General features: G+C 46.6%; 1 protein-coding gene across 1 annotated transcript in view; it reads left to right on the top strand.

Moving 5' to 3' along the window:
* The window catches only part of ppfia2 (PTPRF interacting protein alpha 2), a 413,910-nt gene that overhangs the window by 333,253 nt on the left and 59,786 nt on the right, over positions 1–20,871 (top strand). Inside the window, exon 22 of the mRNA XM_067999463.1 lies at positions 13,369–13,569. Within this exon, the coding sequence (XP_067855564.1) occupies positions 13,369–13,569 (201 nt within the window). The remainder of the gene's footprint in view (positions 1–13,368; positions 13,570–20,871) is intronic.

Here is a 20,871-nt window from a genome sequence, read left to right on the forward strand (position 1 = left end):
TCTCCAATGCCTGCTGCTCTGCGTCTGTTAGTGCCACCTGGTGTGGCGGGCCCCCTCCGGTCCGGGCGTTCTGGCATCTCTTCTATCAAGACAAAACACAGAGGCGTGATTGAGTGATGGTTGCACAGTGAGCCACTGCATGCATTGATGTGGGTGGGGTTGAGCGTGAAGGAGATGCATGGGAGGGTGCGTGTGCAACATAGCAATGATATTGTATGAGGTTTGGGTTGCGTGGTAGTGTTCGAATGGGGACAGGGGCGGTGAGTATGTGCAGGCAAGGTGAGGATGATAGTTGAGTGGATGTGAGGAGTGATGCGAGAGCATTGTGGTGGCAGTGCAGAAGGGGTTGTGTGGTGGTGGAAGCGATGTGGAAGACGGAGTGTGGGATAATGCATAAGTATACTCATTTTGGCTGACCTGGTTAGGCCATTAAATCTCTTCCTGCACTGGACCCAGGTTCGTGGCACATTGCCGCTGCTGGTGACCTCCTCGGCCACCTCCAGCCAGGCCTTCTTCGTGGAGGGAGGGCACTTCCTCCCATCATATGGGAAAAGGATTTCCCTCCTCCTCCTCACCCCATCCAGCAGCACCTGGAGTGAGGAGTCTGAAAATCTTGGAGCAGCCTTCCCTCTGGCCTGCTCCATGGTTCAGAATTGGTTGTTTGCTGCAGGAGGAGCATTGGTGGACTGCCCCTTTAAATAGGGCTCCTCCAGCTGACAGACTTTGCTGCGCATGCGCAGTCCGCCCGCCGCGCAGCTTTCCAGCGCGAAACCTGGAAGCACAGGTAAGTGGCTCCAATTAGCCTGCGATTCCGTGCGGAGCACACTGATTTCACTGGGCGCGTTACCCACGCGCCCAGTCAACCCCCCGCTGAGAACCCGCCACCCTCTTAATATCGGGCCCATAGTGTTTAGTCAGGCCACACCTGAATATCGCGTACAGTTTTGGTCACCATGGCATGAAAGGATCATCCAGGCCCCAGAGGCACTCCAGAGGAGAACAACGTGATTGATCTCCAGTGTCAGAGGGTAGAGCTATAAGGAATGCTCTTCAGCCTTGAAAGAATATATCTCAAAGGGAATCTTATACAGTTATAGAAGATACTTAAAGAGATAGAATAAGTAAATCCAAAACAATACTTTCAGCAGGACAAATGGACACAGGTTCAATGTTGTAAAAGGCAAATTTAAGACAGATATCAGGAATTATTTCTTAACACGAAGAGTGATCAACAGCTGGAGTAGGTTGCCAAGAAGGGTAATTGAGGCCAGAACAATGGACTCATTTAAGAAACAACTCAATGCTGTAAGGGGAAGATGGAAGATGGCAGGATGGCTATTCTGGAAGGTTATGATTAAATCGACCAAATAGCTTTTTTCATCCAAAACTTTTTTGTGATCTTGAAAATCATTAGCCTTGATATTTACAGGGGACGTGGGGGAGAGGTGAAGCTGTTGGGAAACCTGGAAATGCGGGTTTCCTGGAGGCCCTGCCGAATTTAGCGGCAGGACCTCATTTGAATGTTTTGACTCCGATTCCCGGCCTGCAGCCAGCCAAATTGAGAGGCTGGCTGGCTGTCAGGTGGGAAGGCCTGTGGCTCCAGAGGGACATCGCGTGCCGTGAATAGGTGGGGGCGGAGGGGCCGGAGAGGATATTGCAGGCCGTGAGTAGTTCAGGGGGAAGAGCCGGACAGCATATCGCGGGCCAAGTAGATCAGGACTAGGGGAGCCGGAGAGGACATCGCGGGCCGTGAGTAGATCAGGAGGGGTGCACGGAGAGCACATATCGGGATATGAGTACATTGGGAGAGGGGGCAAAGAGCACATCGCGGGCCATGAGTACATCAGGAGAAGGGGCGGAGAGGACATCCCGGGCCGTGAATAGATCGGGGTGGTGGGGGGGTTTCCGGAGAGGACATCGCGGGCTGTGAGTAGATCCGGGGGTTCCGGAGAGGACATCGCAGGACGGGAGGAGATTGGGGAGGGGTTCTGATCGTCGGGGCAGGGTGTCCAATCACAAGGGGTCCAATTGCTGGGCGGTCTAATCACAGGGGTCCCATCGCGGGGGGTGGGGGGTGCGGCGGATAGCGGGGAGAGCAGCAGGTTTGCTTGAGGAGCCGGGGGGAAGCACTCCCACTCCTCCTGGCCCATGAGCAGTGCTGGAAAAGCACTTACCTGCTGGACCTGGCCGTCCTCACCTCCTTTCAGCTGCTGGGTTCTCCGAGCCCTGGGAAACCCGACCCACAGGTGTTAAATTTAAAACTGTGCTAAAATTTGAGGTGCACAGCCTCAATAATATATTTAAATGACAGGCCTGTATCTGGAGAGCAGGTTAGTCGCCCACCCCACAACTGGGCTTCGTTAAAACTGGAAGTGGAGGAGGATTGGGGTCGGGTTTCTCAATTTTTAACCCCTCCTCCGCCCATCACCCACCTGTCGTGGGAGGTTAAAATTCCCCTCATTGTGTATGTATATTATTCTATATAAGGGGGAGAGTTTTCCACACCACGCAAGCCCCCCAACCAAGGTAGGTCAACCAAGGAGTGGCACTGGTGTCCATGCAGGTACCTCCAGAATTGACTGTCTTTCTGTCATTATGTGGGAAGTCCACACATATGGGTAGTTAATTTAAGGATGGGAGAAGCAATTTTTGTTTTTAAAGGTTAAAAAAAGTAAATGAATAATGTGTTTTTTTTGTCATCAGTTTAGGTGGCATGACTCACCAGTATCACTCATGGATTATTAATCTTTCATTAGTGAAAAAGAATTACGGTACATAAATCACAGTTGCCAATGAGATCTCAGATGTGTGGTTGAAACGAATCATTTTAAACCAGTGCTAAAAAATCATCCCCACAATGAATTATCTAATTGCCTCATTTATCTATAATATAGTAAAATCTTTGCATTATCTTGTGTTTGTCGTAGCACTTAGTACATTAAAACGGTAACCGTAATGCCAGTTATACTTACTTCCTGCAGAGGTGTCACTGTTACCTCTAAAGTAGAACACCTTTTATTGTTATTTGCTCCAGAGATGTCACTGTAACATCTCTTATCCTGAGAAAAAGACACAGCTAAAGACATAATGGAGCCAAACATCCTTGGCCCTGCTCCGTCAGTAGAAGGTCAGTGGAGTGAGCATCAATGGCCTCTGCTTCTGACTCTACCCGTGTATCGAGGGTCACCTAGTTAGCATGGACGCATCTCAGCTGCCTGCCAGAGAAGAGAAATTAGAAAAATGGTGCTGGCAAGCAGCTTGCTCGAAGCCAACATTACTGGCTAGGATATTATTTGCTGCAGCCCAATATACTCCCTTTATAAGAAGGCCAAAAGGAATAACAGAGCTGGCATTCTGATGGGGGCCCAGGTGGACTTCACTTGCATCCAAGTAGACACGCACCCCGGGTTCAACCCGATGTCCAGGTTGTTCAGTGTTAGAGCCCTAGAATGAATAAATTCCCAGCATAGGAATTACCTCCCAATTTTAATGTATTAAGTGCTACGACAAACACAAGATAATGCAAAGATTTTACAGGGTGGATAAAGGGGAACCAGTGGACGTAGTGTATTTGGACTTCCAGAAGGCATTCGACAAGGTGCCACATAAAAGATTATTGCACAAGATAAAGAATCACTGGATTGGGGGTAATATTCTGGCATGGGTGGAGGATTGGTTATCTAATAGGAAGCAGAGAGTTGGGATAAATGGTACATTCTCGGACTGGCAACCTGTAGCCAGTGGTGTTCCGCAGGGGTCGGTGCTGGGTCCCCAACTCTTTACAATCTATATTAACGATTTGGAGGAGGGGACCGAGTGTAACATATCAAAGTTTGCAGATGATACAAAGATGGGAGGGAAAGTAGAGAGTGAGGAGGACATAAAAAACCTACAAGGGGATATAGACAGGCTGGGTGAGTGGGCGGAGATTTGGCAGATGCAATACAATATTGGAAAATGTGAGGTTATGCACTTTGGCAGGAAAAATCGGAGAGCAAGTTATTATCTTAATGGCGAGAAACTGGAAAGTACTGCAGTACAAAGGGATCTGGGGGTCCTAGTGCAAGAAAATCAAAAAGTTAGTTTGCAGGTGCAGCAGGTGATCAAGAAGGCCAACGGAATGTTGGCTTTTATTGCTAGGGGGATAGAATATAAAAACAGGGAGGTATTGCTGCAGTTATATAAGGTATTGGTGAGACCGCACCTGGAATACTGCATACAGTTTTGGTCTCCATACTTAAGAAAAGACATACTTGCTCTCGAGGCAGTACAAAGAAGGTTCACTCGGTTAATCCCGGGGATGAGGGGGTGGACATATGAGGAGAGGTTGAGTAGATTGGGACTCTACTCATTGGAGTTCAGAAGAATGAGAGGCGATCTTATTGAAACATATAAGATTGTGAAGGGGCTTGATCGGGTGGATGCGGTACGGATGTTCCCAAGGATGGGTGAAACTAGAACTAGGGGGCATAATCTTAGAATAAGAGGCTGCTCTTTCAAAACTGAGATGAGGAAAAACTTCTTCACTCAGAGGGTAGTAGGTCTGTGGAATTTGCTGCCCCAGGAAGCTGTGGAAGCTACATCATTAAATAAATTTAAAACAGAAATAGACAGTTTCCTAGAAGTAAAGGGAATTAGGGGTTACGGGGAGCGGGCAGGAAATTGGACATGAATTTAGATTTGAGGTTAGGATCAGATCAGCCATGATCTTATTGAATGGCGGAGCAGGCTCGAGGGGCCGATTGGCCTACTCCTGCTCCTATTTCTTATGTTCTTATGTTCTCCTCCCAACTCAGCCTTCTGACATCATGGACCATGTTTGGGGCAGATGAAGGTTTTTTCATTGCAGATATCAATAGAGCATGGAATCTGTAGCAAAACCCCACCTAAGAAGCAGCCAGGGACCAGTCGGTGCATCCTCCTGCATGAAGCATAGACTGCAATTATGTTAGCAGTAGGGGTCAGAGTAGATGCACGCTGCTATGTCTCAGGTCTTTCAGGTCTTTCAGGATTGTTTGTTCAGTAGGGATACAGATCCAAGGAATGTCGACAGCTGGAGTGCAGCAACACATGCCATGCATTCTCCCTCAGAGCGCTATCAAGTTACATATTATATCCAATGTGACTGTGACCACGGTTAACTATTCCTCCTCATCCTTCTCGACCTGTCTGCAGCCTTTGACAGGGTTGATCACACCATCCTCCTCCATCGTCCAGCTGCGGGGACTGCCCTCACCTGGTTCCATTTCTATCTATGCAGTTGTAGCCAGTGAATCACCTGCAGTGGCTTCTCTCCCTGCTCCCACACCATTACCTCTGGAGTCCCCCAAGAATCTATCCTTGGCCCCCTCCTATTTCTCATCTACATGCTGCGCCTTGGCGACATCATTTGAAAACACGTCAGGTTCCACGAGTATGCTGATGAAACCCAGCTCTACCTCACCACCACCTCTCTCGACCCCTCCACTGCCTCTGATTTGTTATGCTGCTAGTCCGACATCCAGTACTGCATGAGCAGAAATTTCCTCCAACTAAATATTGGGAAGGCTGAAGCCATTGTCTTCAGTCTCCACCACAAACTCCATTCTCTAGCTACCGACTCCAGACCCTACTCTCTGGAATTCCCTCCCTCAACCTCTTTGCCTCTCTACTTCTCTCTCCTCCTTTAAGACACTCCTTAAAATCTACCTCTTTGACCAAGATCCTAATATCTCCTTATGTGGCTCGGTGTCAAATTTTGATTAATAACACTCCTGTGAAGCGCCTTGGGACATTTTACAATGTTAAAGGTGCTATACAAATGTGAGGAGTTGTTGTTGTTGTTGTTGTTGTTGTTGTTGTGCACTCAAGTTACATAGGAGTTGACACCAGGGTGCCCAGGCACAAGGTCCAGAGATGAAGCCAGCAGCAGCTTCCCCCCAGAAACAAGCTGCCATGAGAGGATGGCTACTTCAGTCTCATTACCCTTTTGTAGTACAAGCTACCGACCACCTCTTGTGATATTGGCCCTCAGGTTGCACCTAGGTAAAGCAATAGAAGAAGAGTAAGAAAGACACATTTAGACATCCAGGAGAAGCCCATTGTCAGGAAAGAATAGGTTGGCTTGTGTTCACTTTGGAGCTGTATTAAAGAAGAATGTGCACTTATGTCATGCTCTGTTATTCATGGAGATTAGAGTCATACAGGAATTATTATTGTTGGGGAAAAAAAGGTCTGATGTCGTGTCCTATGATAGGTACTGGATCAATGGATTATTGCTTTATATGAAGGTGGAGGAGAAGGAGTTAATGCAGTAGTGACAAATGTAGACATTGTTTAACAGATGGGAAGACATCAGTGCTCAGTTGTGCTCTGATGCCTCTTGAAATGGAACACATGAACTGGAGCATACTGCAGACTCCTTCCTAAACTGTTACGGCTGCGAAAGCACCAATTTAAGGCCCCAATAGTTCTTGCAATGACTACTCTGGTAGATATAGGTGCATCATTGTAGCGCTCTGCTGCTGCTGTTCACACAAGTTTTACCGGAGTCATTTTCCATGGAAAAAGAGGTATGCTGTGTCACCCACAACTCATCAGTTGACAAGATTTTCTTCCTTAAAGAGCTCAGGGAGGGCTGAATTCTTAAAGATGAATGCAAGGTGACAGCTTCGCCAACAAATCTTGCATTGACATGCAGGATCTTTTGCATGTCGTCACACACAATCTACATTCAGGAAGTGAAACCATTTTTGTTGAGAAAGCTGAAGGAGTTAACTTTAGGAGCTCGGAAAGCAATATGGGTGCCATCTATTCCACTCTGGATCTTGGGAATGCCAGCAACCCCATAAAACTGGTTGGCCCTATCTCAATGCTGCTTTGCTGTGATACCAAACTCTATGAATTCCCAGCTCTCATGAAAAGTGCTTCAGTTACCTGATGGATGTATGCCCACATTGCACCGTGGCTGATATTACAGAGGCCCCTCATGGCTGCCCAAAACGACCTGATCCCATAAAAGTTGAGTGCTGCTATCATCTTCATAGCCACAGAGCAGTACATGCAGATGACCATGGCTGCAGTAGGTGGCAGAGCTCCCCTATTGCCTTTTTGGTGAAGTGCACTGTTCTAATGCACATCCCCTCACTGCAGTCCTCATAGGATCTGTATTGCCTGTATATTTTTTTTTTGGGGGGGGGGGGAGGCAAGATAATATCTGGTAGTATGGATCTTCCTTAAATGCTGCTTCACTTTCTTATCCTCAATCCTCTCATTCTCCTGCTGCTCTTCCTCCTCCTCCTCTTCCATGATGATGGCATACAAAGGTAGACCCATGGGGATTGCTATACCTGTTCCTTGGAAATCCTCACCGTGGGTGAGGGGGGATGGCAAAATCTTCCGACGATCTAATGGTCCCATAAGCAATCAGAAGCAAGTCCGAGCTTAATGCTAAAATTAAAATTGTTCCACAATGTCATTCCCAGCTGCAGTAATCGCTACTCAAACTTTAATCTCAAAATGTCTTCACTTCCACCAGTCTCAGATGATCCTGGCAATAGCTGCACCATAACATTCTAACTTACCTTAGCGTACTGTGAACATCATACAGAAAATATATATATATTTTAAACTGCTCAGCTATCACTGATCTCTGCTATTTGTGAACAGTAGAGGGTAGTAAAGAGATTAGGACAAGAATACACATAGCGTGTCCCTGCAAGTTGCCTCTTTTCATAAACATTTCTATCTGGTTAGCTGAGGGTAGTAGAAAGATCAATTTAAAAATGTTTCTTTACATCCTAATCACTGTGAAAGCTATCTATTCCATCTATACCATACTATGGGGCACTGATGATTTTATGTAATTTCTCCCCTTCTCAACACTGGCCCCTGCCTTCAGCCACCTCTGCACCTCTGCTGACCTTCCCTGTATTGTTGCTTGGTGTCCTATCTGCTCATTTGTGAAGTTTTGAGAGGTTAAATACCATATAAGTGTAAATGTTATAACATTTCTTAATTATTTTTTCCATTTGACAAATCTAGAATGGTTTTATATCATGTTTAATGCCACGTTCAAACACTGTGTCTTGTACAGTCAGCGGCAATACCCAGATAAACTTGTCAGATTCACTGAGGCCTGCATGTGGTATTCCCGGCTACCAGCCTTAACAAATCTACCACGTTTACTTTGGTGTTGCCGCCATCTGTACAAGATCCATCTGTCAGGACCTGGTGGCACTGACACAGCACTTGAGCAATATAAAAGCAGCTTAAGATGTCTTGTATATTAGTTTATATAATTGGAATGTGTTGGAGATGCAATTAAATTGGGTACAGCAGCTGAGGGAGGAAAAAGAAGCAGCCACGGACCCACAGAAAGGAGCTAAATAAATTTTGCAAATGGACAAATCAGTGGCTGATGAAATTCTATACAGATGAGTGCAAATACTGCAAGTGCTAGATTCCGGTGTCACTGGACCTAATTTAAATATGTAAGAGTTGAATTTCTGCTTTTACGCTATTTCTCCGGGGTTTCTATGGATTTTTCCGCCAAATGGTGCAGTGAATGATAGGAAGAACCCTTGCAGAAATTCAACTGTGTGGTAATTGGATGGCTAGGGCAGGCGTTTGAAAATTTGTGGGAGATCGATTTTGGGGTGGAAAACTGCTGGAAACAGCTTATGCCCCAATTTGCTGCCCAAGAGAAAAAAGACAAGATGAATACAGCATGCAATTTTGGGGCGTATAATTTTATAAACACAAGTTAAATTAAATTAGATTTTAAAAATATGCTTGAAAAATTGATAGTAAGGTGCTTTTTAAATTTTTAAAATTTATCCCCACTGTCCAGAGAATTTAATTATTGTGAAGGTTTACTCTTTTCTGACAAGTAATTAGAATAATGGACTGGGAACTCAAATAGTTAGCAACTTGACTCCCACCAAGGTCACAGCTCCAGTTGCACATTGCCAAACAGCAATCAGTCATATCTCATTCTTAGCTGTACCACTGAACAGTGCCACGTACAAATAAGGTGTTCTGTCTAAGGGAAGAAATAGTTGCTATCTCCCACTTTGTCTTACACAAGTAACACCTCCTCCTGCCTGATATCAGAACTGCACTGTGATTGTGGAGGAGGTGGTGGCCAATTCTATCCAACATGACAAGTGGAGGAGGTGCATAGTAGTGAGAGGTTTACAAAGACATTAATATAAATCAAAACATTAAATTAAATAAATGGCATTAAAATGTAATTTAAAAACATTGCCTTTGGCCACATTCACTTTTGTGAAAATCTAATACAGAAGAAGAAGAAAATAATAGAGGAAATATGTTAAAAAGAAGCACTAGATTGTTGAAACTAAGAAAAACAAAAAGTAAAAGAGCAAACAGAAAAACATAATGTTAAAAAGAAACAATAAAAAGAACACAAACACCAGAAAATTAGCAAATGGTAGAAAGGGAAAAGAAAAGAAAATTTTAAAAATGAACAATAAAACAAGCTGATCCAGTGCCACTTTATAGTGAGGTCTACATACCTACTATTCCAATGATTTCAGGAATGAGCATCCTCAGCATTTACCCTTCCTAGTTTGGAGCACATATCAGGAAGTCGTGGGCTTGCTCCCAAGAATTTCTATCCAATAAAATTAATGGACAGAAAATCATGGGGAGTGTGCCTGTGATTTCCCAATATGTGATCCCAGTGGGCCAGGATCACACCGAAAACACACATTTGTAAAACCAGCCCTTATATATAAGGGATAATCAATAGATAACTGGAATACAATTTAACATTTAAGTGAGGAAGAGTTCACATTTTGGGAGTGGCAACATTGCTTTATGAGTTATTAATATGTGAACCTTGCTCATGTTTCAGTTACTCGCTGAGCATTCTTTCCATATCCTGACTTTAATTTTAAAAATGGGAGTGATTTTCCTGTGGGTTCTGTGCCAGGTTGCTAGTCAGGTGCAATGCACCTGAAGTGTACTGAGCCTGGCCAAACCCCAACCCACCTGGATTTCTGGGATTAGGTCATTTGTATGGCCCAGACACTCCCCTGACATAGGCTAGTCCCTGGTAAAAACTAGCATTTGGAAACAGGGGACGAATGTCTGCCGCTACTGCAAACCTAAGAGGTCTGCAGCAGTGGCAATGTTACTGTGGTCGTAACCTTCTAGCTGCTGTTCAAACACAGCAGCCAGAAGGACTCCAGCTCCAAATTCCTGGCATGATGTTCCTGTAAAGAAGGAAATGAACTTATGTTTGGTTCGTGCATGGTTCTTGCTTGGTCTTCTCCAAACTTCCATGGAGCCCAAGGTCCACTTCTTCAGGATACCCTCTATATTGGGCACCCCCTGGTGGGAGAACAAGCTGTCCCCTCCCACCTCATTTACATTATTGTTTTTAACCAGCAGGTATTGTAGGCACACATACTGTTCCCCCCAACACCTAGGGAAGCCCCAGAAATCTAGTGTTGCTAGTGTCCTGCATTGCTAAGGCGGTAATTACAGAAAATGTATCATAATTATGTATGATGTTACTCCATCGTTATCACCTTATTTGAATACATCTTCCTGTATTTGGAATGGTGCATGAGGTAGTAGATGATCCCAAGAAGCAGAAATGGACCCCTGCCCAGTTCTCTGAACTTGTCTGCAACCATTTCCGGTGGCAAATCCCTTGAAAAAGGGAGGAAAATCCTCTCCTATGGTACCCAAAGAGGCAAGGCAGCTTATCTCACAGTCCATTCAGGCAGTGAGAAATGACAATGAGGATAACAAAAGAAAAGAGTAAATAGAGCCAAGACCACAAACTTAAAGAAGAAACAAATATTACAATGGAATTAATAACATAAACAAGACAGAAAATGAATGGAAGAACAGACAAAATTAAAATATATTTAAAGAGATAAGAAACAGGAATAAAATAGGAAAAGCAAAAGTAAGAAACTTATATACGGTGTAAATCATTTGTAGTGAACACTGATATAATGAAATTCGATTTATTGTGAAAACATTTCCAGTGTCCAAATTAACTTGTCAATGAATTATTACTTGATAATTATAAATATCCGCATTATGAGGGCTGTGCAGTAGACGTGGTCTACATGGACTTCAGCAAAGCATTTGACAAGGTACCGCATGGTAGGTTGTTACATAAGGTTAAATCTCATGGGATCCAAGGTGAGGTAGCCAATTGGATACAAAATTGGCTTGACGACAGAAGACAGAGGGTGGTTGTAGAGGGTTGTTTTTCAAACTGGATGCCTGTGTCCAGCGGTGTGCCTCAGGGATCGGTGCTGGGTCCGCTGTTATTTGTTATTTATATTAATGATTTGGATGAGAATTTAGGAGGCATGGTTAGTAAGTTTGCAGATGACACCAAGATTGGTGGCATTGTGGACAGTGAAGAAGGTTATCTGGGATTGCAACGGGATCTTGATCAATTGGGCCAGTGGGCCGATGAATGGCAGATGGAGTTTAATTTAGATAAATGTGAGGTGATGCATTTTGGTAGAGATCGAATCGGGCCAGGACCTACTCCGTTAATGGTAGGGCGTTGGGAGAGTTATAGAACAAAGAGATCTAGGAGTACAGATTCATAGCTCCTTGAAAGTGGAGTCACAGGTGGATAGGGTGGTGAAGAAGGCATTCGGCATGCTTGGTTTCATTGGTCAGAACATTGAATGCAGGAGTTGGGATGTCTTGTTGAAGTTGTACAGGGCATTGGTGAGGCCACACTTGGAGTACTGTGTACAGTTCTGGTCACCCTATTATAGAAAGGATATTATTAAACTAGAAAGAGTGCAGAAAAGATTTACTAGGATGCTACCGGGACTTGATGGTTTGACTTACAGGGAGAGGTTAGACAGACTGGGACTTTTTTCCCTGGAGAGTAGGAGGTTAAGGGGTGATCTTATAGAAGTCTATAAAATAATGAGGGGCATAGATAAGGTAGATAGTCAAAATCTTTTCCCAAAGGTAGGGGAGTCTATAACGAGGGGGCATAGATTTAAGGTGAGAGGGGAGAGATACAAAAGGGTCCAGAGGGGCAATTTTTTCACTCAAAGGGTGGTGAGTGTCTGGAACGAGCTGCCAGAGGCAGTAGTAGAGGCGGGTACAATTTTGTCTTTTAAAAAGCATTTGGACAGTTACATGGGTAAGATGGGTATAGAGGGATATGGGCCAAGTGCAGGCAATTGGGACTAGCTTAGTGGTATAAACTGGGCGACATGGACATGTTGGGCCGAAGGGCCTGTTTCCATGTTGTAACTTCTATGATTCTATGATTCTATTTATTCTTAAAGCAAGGGATAATAATGCCTCTAGTCATGAATCATTTAGTCTGTACACTGACTCCATTTTAGGATTGCAGTCTTCTAATAAAGTAGTCAATCAGTCATGAGGAAAGATTGCGATATGAAATCAAGTGGATACTTCATCAAAAATTTGGGGATCCTGAGAGTCGTCATTTACTCGCCCAGTTCCTGATTTTGTAAATGTCAAAATAAATAAGATTTCATTGTAAAAGAATTCTGTTGTGTGAACACACATACATAGAAAAAGAAAGAAATAGCAAATGAGTGTAAAAGAAAAAAAAGCAAAAACATAACACACTGAACTATGGCAATCCACCCCCATCCCGTGCTAGAGGTGAAAGGTCGTGAATCCTGCTTATAAAATGTCTTTGTTGTGAATCTTTTAACAAGAAAGCTTTATACAGCTGGGTAAAGAAAACTTGCATTATTTGTGAACCTGTAAGCATCAAGAATACCTTGAAAACTAAACATTCGAATACATTTTTCCAGATTCTTAAATTTACTGTAACTCAGAATTCCAATGAATGTTTATTTACCTAAAATGAGACTGGCAGCATTATTAAGTCAAAAGCAAAATACTGCAGATGCTGGAAATCTGAAATAAAAACAGAAAATGCTGGAAAAGCACAGCAAGTGAGGCAGTATCTGCAGAGAAAGAAACAGAGTTAACGTTTCAGGTCGAAGACCTTTCGTCAGAACCAGAAGATGTTAAAACTTTAACTGTAACTGTAAAAACTTTAACTCTTTAACATCTTAAATGTTAACTCTGTTTCTTTCTCCCCAGATGCTGCCTCACTTGCTGAGCTTTTCCAGCATTTTCTGTTTTTATTTGGCAGTATTAGGTGACTGACAATCTTTAACAAAGATTTTAATGCGATAACACTATGTATTTGATCATTATAAAGTATTAAATGTGTTATATGCTGATACTATTTGAATTTAAAGCAATTATGTAATAGCTCCACCAGTTTTCAAATACTATACCACATATCACAGCAGTGCTGGCACTTTTAAGCACACTTTAATAACCTGGTTAACAAGAGAATTATGTTTTTCTGGTATACAGCTGTGGCTTGGAATGCCCGCATGGTATGTTGCTGCTTGTCGTGCAAATGTGAAGAGTGGTGCCATCATGTCTGCCTTGTCTGACACTGAGATCCAAAGGGAAATCGGAATTAGTAATCCTCTTCATCGCTTAAAACTCAGGCTGGCAATCCAAGAGATGGTGTCACTAACAAGCCCATCAGCACCTCCGACATCTAGAACAGTGAGTGTCATTTATCATATTTTAATAAGCTTGATATCCCGAAACCTTGGCATCCTTATTTTCAGACTTGCATGATGACAGTAAACAATGGATAGCAGGGAATGAATTACAAGGATTATACAACACTATTGAAACCAATTGCAGAGTTCTTTTGTTTAAGTTGTTTATTTAGCTTTAGTGATTCAACATTTTGATTACTAGGGCCCCAATTTTAGAATGAAGTAGCGGGTGCGTTGGGGGCGGGGGGCTCCAAAAATCGGAGAATTCCCGAGCGGGTTCGGAACCCAGCTCCAACCTGCAGACTTCCGGGTTCCCCGCTGATGTGGCTGGGTGCGCGCTCGCTCAAACTGATACCATCAGGATGGGGGGCACCATGGCTGCATTCACCACTACAGCCGAGGACAAGCAACATCACCAGCCTTGCCAGGCATGGCAAGCACTTCCGCCACGTGCAGCTCCACAACACAGTGCTGCGCCACAGGCACCTGCACAAGAGCACAGAGGGCAACAACAGAAGGCACTCCCCTCGCCACAGGGTCTACAGACCAAGGCTCAGCTTCCTCGACCTCTCTGAGGAGCAGTGCATACAGAGGCTCAGAGTGAGTTGCCAGGTGGTCGCAGACATTTTCAGCCTCCTTCATGCCGAGCTACTCCTGGCTGGGCTGAGCGGCATCTCATTACCCGTTGCAGTTAAAGTCACCACTGCCCTCAACTTCTTCGGATCCGGATCATTCCAGGGTGCAACCAGTGATATCGCCGGGGTCTCTCAATCGTCTGCACACAAGCGCATAAGGCAGGTCAGTGACAGCTTGTTTCACAGAGCCAGTCATGGATGACCTCAGCCAGACAGAATGGGCAGTGGGATTCCACTCTGTGGCTGGCTTCCCAAGGGTGCAGGGTGCAATCGATTGCACCCATATAGTAATATGAGCACCTTCCTACGAGCCAGGGCTGTTCATCAACAGAAAGGGGTATCACTGAATCAACGCTCAGCTCGTTTGTGACCACCGCAAAAGAGTCCTTCACGTTTGCGCCAGATTCCCTGGCAGCTGCCACGATTCCTTCGTTCTGAGGGAGTCCAACATCCCGCCCCTCTTCCATGCACCGAACACCCTTAAGGGGTAGTAGGGTTTATAAATTATAAATTTAATTAAGAATAATAAATTAATTAACACATAATAAAGATGACAGAGCAGTTGATGTGTAGCGACTGCAGAATGTGGGAGCTCCTGGATGCCAGTGTAATCCAGGGCAAACACATCTGCAGTAAGTGTCTGCAGCTTGAGGAGCTTCTGCTCAGAGTCATTGAGCTGGAGGCCGAGCTGCAGACACAGCGTCACATCAGGGAGGGGGAAAAATACCTGGACATTCGGTTCCAGAAGACGGTCACACCCCTTTGGATAAGGTTATCTAAATTGGTCAGTGATCAGGGACAGGAGGGTGTGACTGTGCGAGGCAGGTAAGGGGATCGAGAAGGTAGAAGTAGAGGAGCCTCAGCCTTTGCAATTGTCCAACAGGTTTGAGATGTTTGCAGCCTGTATGGACAAAATCGGGGGCTGAAAGGTGAATGAGCAAACTGACTGTGGCACCATGGTACAGGAAACCATTCAAACGGGGGGAGTTAGTAGGAATGTAATGGTAGTAGGGGACAGTATAGTCAGGGGGATAGACACAGTTCTCTGCAGCCAAGAACGAAAGTCCAGAAGGCTGTGTTGCCTGCCGGTGCCAGGGTTCGGGACATCTGGTCTGGGCTGGAGAGGAACTTGTGGTGGGAGGGGGAGGATCCAGTTGTTGCGGTCCACGTAGGTACCAATAACATAGGTAGGACGAAGGAAGAGGTTCTGCTTAGGGAGTATGAGCAATTAGGAGCTAAATTAAAAAGCAGAACCTCAAAGGTAATAATCTCTGGATTATTACCTGAGCCACGATCCAATTGGCATAGGGTAAATAAGATTAGAGAATTAAATTCGTGGCTCAAAGATTGGTGTGGGAGAAATGGGTTTTGATTTATGGGGCACTGGCACCAGTACTGGGGAAAGTGGGAGTTATACCATTGGAGCACCAATGGGTGGCATCAAGTGTCAACGTTCATGGTGAAGCTCATGAGAGGGCCCTATCACAAAAGCCAGTCAAGAATGGGCAAGAAGTGGCAGTAGTGGTGACAATGATAACATTTAATGTGACTTTAACAAAAAAACAAATATAAATGAAAAATATGACCATCTGTCAAACACCCTTGTGCTCACAAATCCTTAGGCTTCCTCTTCTGACCACTTCTACTGGTGCATCCCCTAAGGCTGCAGCAGAGGTAGTGGCAGGTTGCTCATGTTCATGCCCTGACTCCTTAGATGCTTTGGAGGGGCCCTCTGGGCTTTGGAGCTTATGAGGGCCCCTCCAAAGACTGCTCCACCTGCACCTGTGCAGGGGCAGACTCGGCCACCTAGAGAGGAGGCAGCATCGTGGGCACTGGTTGAGAGGGGGGCAACGGGTGAGCAGCGGGAGCGCTTTGAGTGGCGTCCCCATTTCCATTTCCTCTTTCGCCATCATCCCTCTCCTGGACCAGGCCCACATCACTCCTTCCACCCTGCTGGACAACAGTTTGGAGGACATGTATGATGCCTTGGAAGCCCAGTTGTAAAGTATCTGTCTGTCTGTTTAAGGCGGCAGAATGTTGTTCACCCTGAGTCCGAACGACCGTTGTTAGGGCCTGAATGGACTCATTTGTGAGCCGTGCTTGAAGCTCAATGGAGGCTAGCCTTGTCTCCATTGCAGACATTCCTGCAATTACCTGCGATACTATCTCAGACAGTTGCTCGCATCCCTGTGACACTGTCTCAGAGATTCCCTCACATACCTGTGCCACCATTCCATTCATGCAGGAGTTGGACTGCTCCATCCTCTGTGCTATTGTAAAGAGTGCACGTGGCACCTGTTCCAGTACCTCACAAATGTGCTGCTGTCCCTCGATCGTTCTCCTTTTAAAGGATGGCCCCCGGGGTTCTGCATCCAATTGAACAGAGCCTGGAGAGGAGTACTCCCACTGACGCAGACTCTCCACAGCTGCCACTGCCACCAGTGTCTGCTCGTGCTCACTTGTGTCTGGTGACTCACCAGGTGCCAACCCAATTAACTCACTGCTAGCACCCACCGAGGTGTGAGCATCTGCGCTGGTGGATGGCTCGCTATGATGCGATGGTGCGCCCTCAGATGCCGTCAGGTCCTCTGAGGAATCGCCCTCTGCTATCACTGCGGTCGTTGAAGGGCCTGTAAGAGAACAGAAGGCAATATTAACCATCATCACAGTTTTGTCATGTTGCGATGAGCATACTGAGGTGTTGAACATGGCAAGGATTGTTAACATCAATTCATATTGTGTGTGATGGATGTTAAAGTTATGTCACCAGACGTTTGTGGGGTGCCAGTCTCGGCGTCCCCAACGGACAGGCACTCAAGGGTGCGGCTGATCTCGAGCGCCTCCTGCTCCGCATTTGTGAGGACCACTACTTGTGGCCCCCCTCCAGTCCTCGCCCTCTTGCGTGCATTTTGCACCCTCTTCTAGAAGTGAGTGATGGCGAAGTGGCCAACCGATGAATGCATTGCTTTGTGTGATGCTGCCCGTGAAAGTAGTGCATCAGAGGGTGAGTGTAAGGCAGAGCCATCACTTAGAATGAGGATTGGGGTGAGTGGTAGTGGTGGAGTGACTAACGGAGAGGTGAGGAAGTGCAGGTAAGTTGAGGATGAGCCTTAAGTGGATGTGAGGAGTAATGTGATGGAGTAGTCTTGGCAGTGCAGAATGAGTTGGTGGTGGCGGGGGGTGTAGGGGGTGGTGGTGTGTGTCAGCTTCACCTCTGACTTCTGAGCGGTCCGAATCGTTCCCACTCCCTGGGTTCTAGACCTTGGACTTATTTGGGGGTTGTGACAAAGTGCAGCAGACAACTGATTTTGGTGCAAGAAACTTTGACCTTTATTCAAGAGAGGAAATACAACACAACAATCTTTTTTTAAAATTCGTTCACGGGATGTGGGCGTCGCTGGCAAGGCCAGCATTTATTGGCCATCCCTAATTGCCCTCGAGAAGGTGGTGGTGAGCCGCCTTCTTGAACCGCTGCAGTCCGTGTGGTGACGGTTCTCCCACAGTGCTGTTAGGAAGGGAGTTCCAGGATTTTGACCCAGCGACAATGAAGGAACGGCGATATATTTCCAAGTCGGGATGGTGTGTGACTTGAAGGGGAACGTGCAGGTAGTGTTGTTCCCATGCGCCTACTGCTCTTGTCCTTCTAGGTGGTAGAGGTCGCGGGTTTGGGAGGTGCTGTCGAAGAAGCCTTGGCGAGTTGCTGCAGTGCATCCTGTGGATGGTGCACACTGCAGCCACAGTGCGCCGGTGGTGAAGGGAGTGAATGTTTAGGGTGGTGGATGGGGTGCCAATCAAGCGGGCTGCTTTATCTTGGATGGTGTCGAGCTTCTTGAGTGTTGTTGGAGCTGCACTCATCCAGGCAAGTGGAGAGTATTCCATCACACTCCTGACTTGTGCCTTGTTGATGGTGGAAAGGCTTTGGGGAGTCAGGAGGTGAGTCACTCGCCGCAGAATACCCAGCCTCTGACCTGCTCTCGTAGCCACAGTATTTATATGGCTGGTCCAGTTAAGTTTCTGGTCAATGGTGACCCCCAGGATGTTGATGGTGGGGGATTCGGCGATGGTAATGCCGTTGAATGTCAAGGGGAGGTGGTTAGACTCTCTCTTGTTGGAGATGGTCATTGCCTGGCACTTATCTGGCGCGAATGTTACTTGCCACTTATGAGCCCAAGCCTGGATGTTGTCCAGGTCTTGCTGCATGCAGGCTCGGACTGCTTCATTATCTGAGGGGTTGCGAATGGAACTGAACACTGTGCAGTCATCAGCGAACATCCCCATTTCTGACCTTATGATGGAGGGAAGGTCATTGATGAAGCAGCTGAAGATGTTTGGGCCTAGGACACTGCCCTGAGGAACTCCTGCAGCAATGCCCTGGGGCTGAGATGATTGGCCTCCAACAACCACTACCATCTTCCTTTGTGCTAGGTATGACTCCAGCCACTGGAGAGTTTTCCCCCTGATTCCCATTGACTTCAATTTTATAGGGGCTCCTTGGTGCCACACTCGGTCAAATGCTGCCTTGATGTCAAGGGCAGTCACTCTCACCTCACCTCTGGAATTCAGCTCTTTTGTCCATGTTTGGACCAAGGCTGTAATGAGGTCTGGAGCCGAGTGGTCCTGGCGGAACCCAAACTGAGCATCGGTGAGCAGGTTATTGGTGAGTAAGTGCCGCTTGATAGCACTGTCGACGACACCTTCCATCACTTTGCTGATGATTGAGAGTAGACTGATGGGGCGGTAATTGGCCGGATTGGATTTGTCCTGCTTTTTGTGGACAGGACATACCTGGGCAATTTTCCACATTGTCGGGTAGATGCCAGTGTTGTAGCTGTACTGGAACAGCTTGGCTAGAGGCGCAGCTAGTTCTGGAGCACAAGTCTTCAGCACTACAGCTGGGATGTTGTCAGGGCCCATAGCCTTTGCTGTATCCAGTGCACTCAGCCGTTTCTTGATATCACGTGGAGTGAATCGAATTGGCCGATGACTGGCTTCCGTGATGGTGGGGATATCGGGAGGAGGCTGAGATGGATCATCCACTCGGCACTTCTGGCTGAAGATGGTTGCAAACGCTTCAGCCTTGTCTTTTGCACTCACGTGCTGGACTCCGCCATCATTGAGAATGGGGATGTTTGCAGAGCCTCCTCCTCCCGTTAGTTGTTTAATTGTCCACCACCATTCACGACTGGATGTGGCAGGACTGCAGAGCTTTAATCTGATTCGTTCGTTGTGGAATCGCTTAGCTCTGTCTATAGCATGTTGCTTCCGCTGTTTAGCATGCATGTAGTCCTGAGTTGTAGCTTCACCAGGTTGGCACCTCATTTTTAGGTACGCCTGGTGCTGCTCCTGGCATACCCATATGGTACTTGGCATAGAGGGGAAATGGCACGTTGCACACAACCCACAGTCCTCAGGGATTGTGGAGAGGATGAACAGAACCTTGAAAGAAAGGCTGAGGAAAGAGACTGCAGACTCACCTAGAAAGTGGGTAGAAGTCTTACCGTTGGTCCTAATGGGGATCCGAGCCAGCCAGTCAAAAAGCACGGGGTATTCCCCACACGAGCTCATGACTGGTAGGGTTATGCGGACCCCCACCCATGTGCTAGCCCCGGTGCTCACAGAGGGTCAGCTCAGAGAGGTGAACCGGGACAGCTTTGTCAGGAATGTCAGTTGTTTAAATACGAGAGAAGGGGGCAGCCAGTTGGGGCAGGGTCTGGGGATAGGGTTCCTCGGCCTGCAGCGGGAGCAAACTCACAGACTGCACAAGCAGGTGCAGTGGCTTGTTTTATGGGAAGGGCCATCTCACCCACCGTTTGGGACACTCCCCCGCACATCTGGGACTCAGACGAGGTGGGACCTGAGGGCAGAGAGTTACCTGCCCCTGACATCGGTTTAGAAGAGGTACAGCCTGAGGATAGAAATCCCCAGCCAGCGGCAGTGGAGATTCCACAGACCGCACAAGAGGGGACAGTGGCTCGAGTGAAAGACTTACCAGCCAGAAAACCCCGACCAGCCAGAGTCCCTAGAAGGCCCCCACGAACGCCACGGCCAAAGAAACCGTGGTCACCGGCTCCCCAGTTTAAAAGGGCAGCCCCTCAAGTCAGGGATCGATCTGAGGACAGAGATCCCCAGCCAGCAGCCGCAGGCTGCGAGGGACCAAAGGTACAGGACAAGGCGGCCACACCGAAGGGAGTAGTTTGCTGTAACCCGAACAGGGATTAGCCTGGCCGCCCGGGGACGGGCGGCGGATGTACATAGCTTCTGTTATTTAATTTTGAGATTGTTAAGTTTGGGTGTTTTAGTTAAATTTTATATAAGGTGGTTGGTAGTTTAAGTATTATTGTTTAGCGTGTATTATCTTTCTATGTAGGGGTGTTGGACCCCCTCCGTGCTTGGATATGAATGTAACTGAATTCTGACCTGTGTCTGTATCTGAACACTACACCTATAGGGGAATGTATGTTTTGGGTCTTAGATAGGTAAACTACAGGGGAAGGTTGGCTCTCGAGGATCGAGAATTTTGCTCACCTTTTACCAGTATGATACTTGAAGCAAGGTTAAAGTATCACAGGGGGGAGTTCCAGAGAATGGGACCTAGGTGCCTCATGGCAGGTCCACACCCCGTGAGTCGCTCACCAGCAGATACTGTGCTGGAGCCATCCACATAGATT

The sequence above is a fragment of the Heptranchias perlo genome, chromosome 18 (assembly GCF_035084215.1).
Source record: "Heptranchias perlo isolate sHepPer1 chromosome 18, sHepPer1.hap1, whole genome shotgun sequence".
Taxonomy (NCBI): Eukaryota; Metazoa; Chordata; class Chondrichthyes; order Hexanchiformes; family Hexanchidae; genus Heptranchias; species Heptranchias perlo.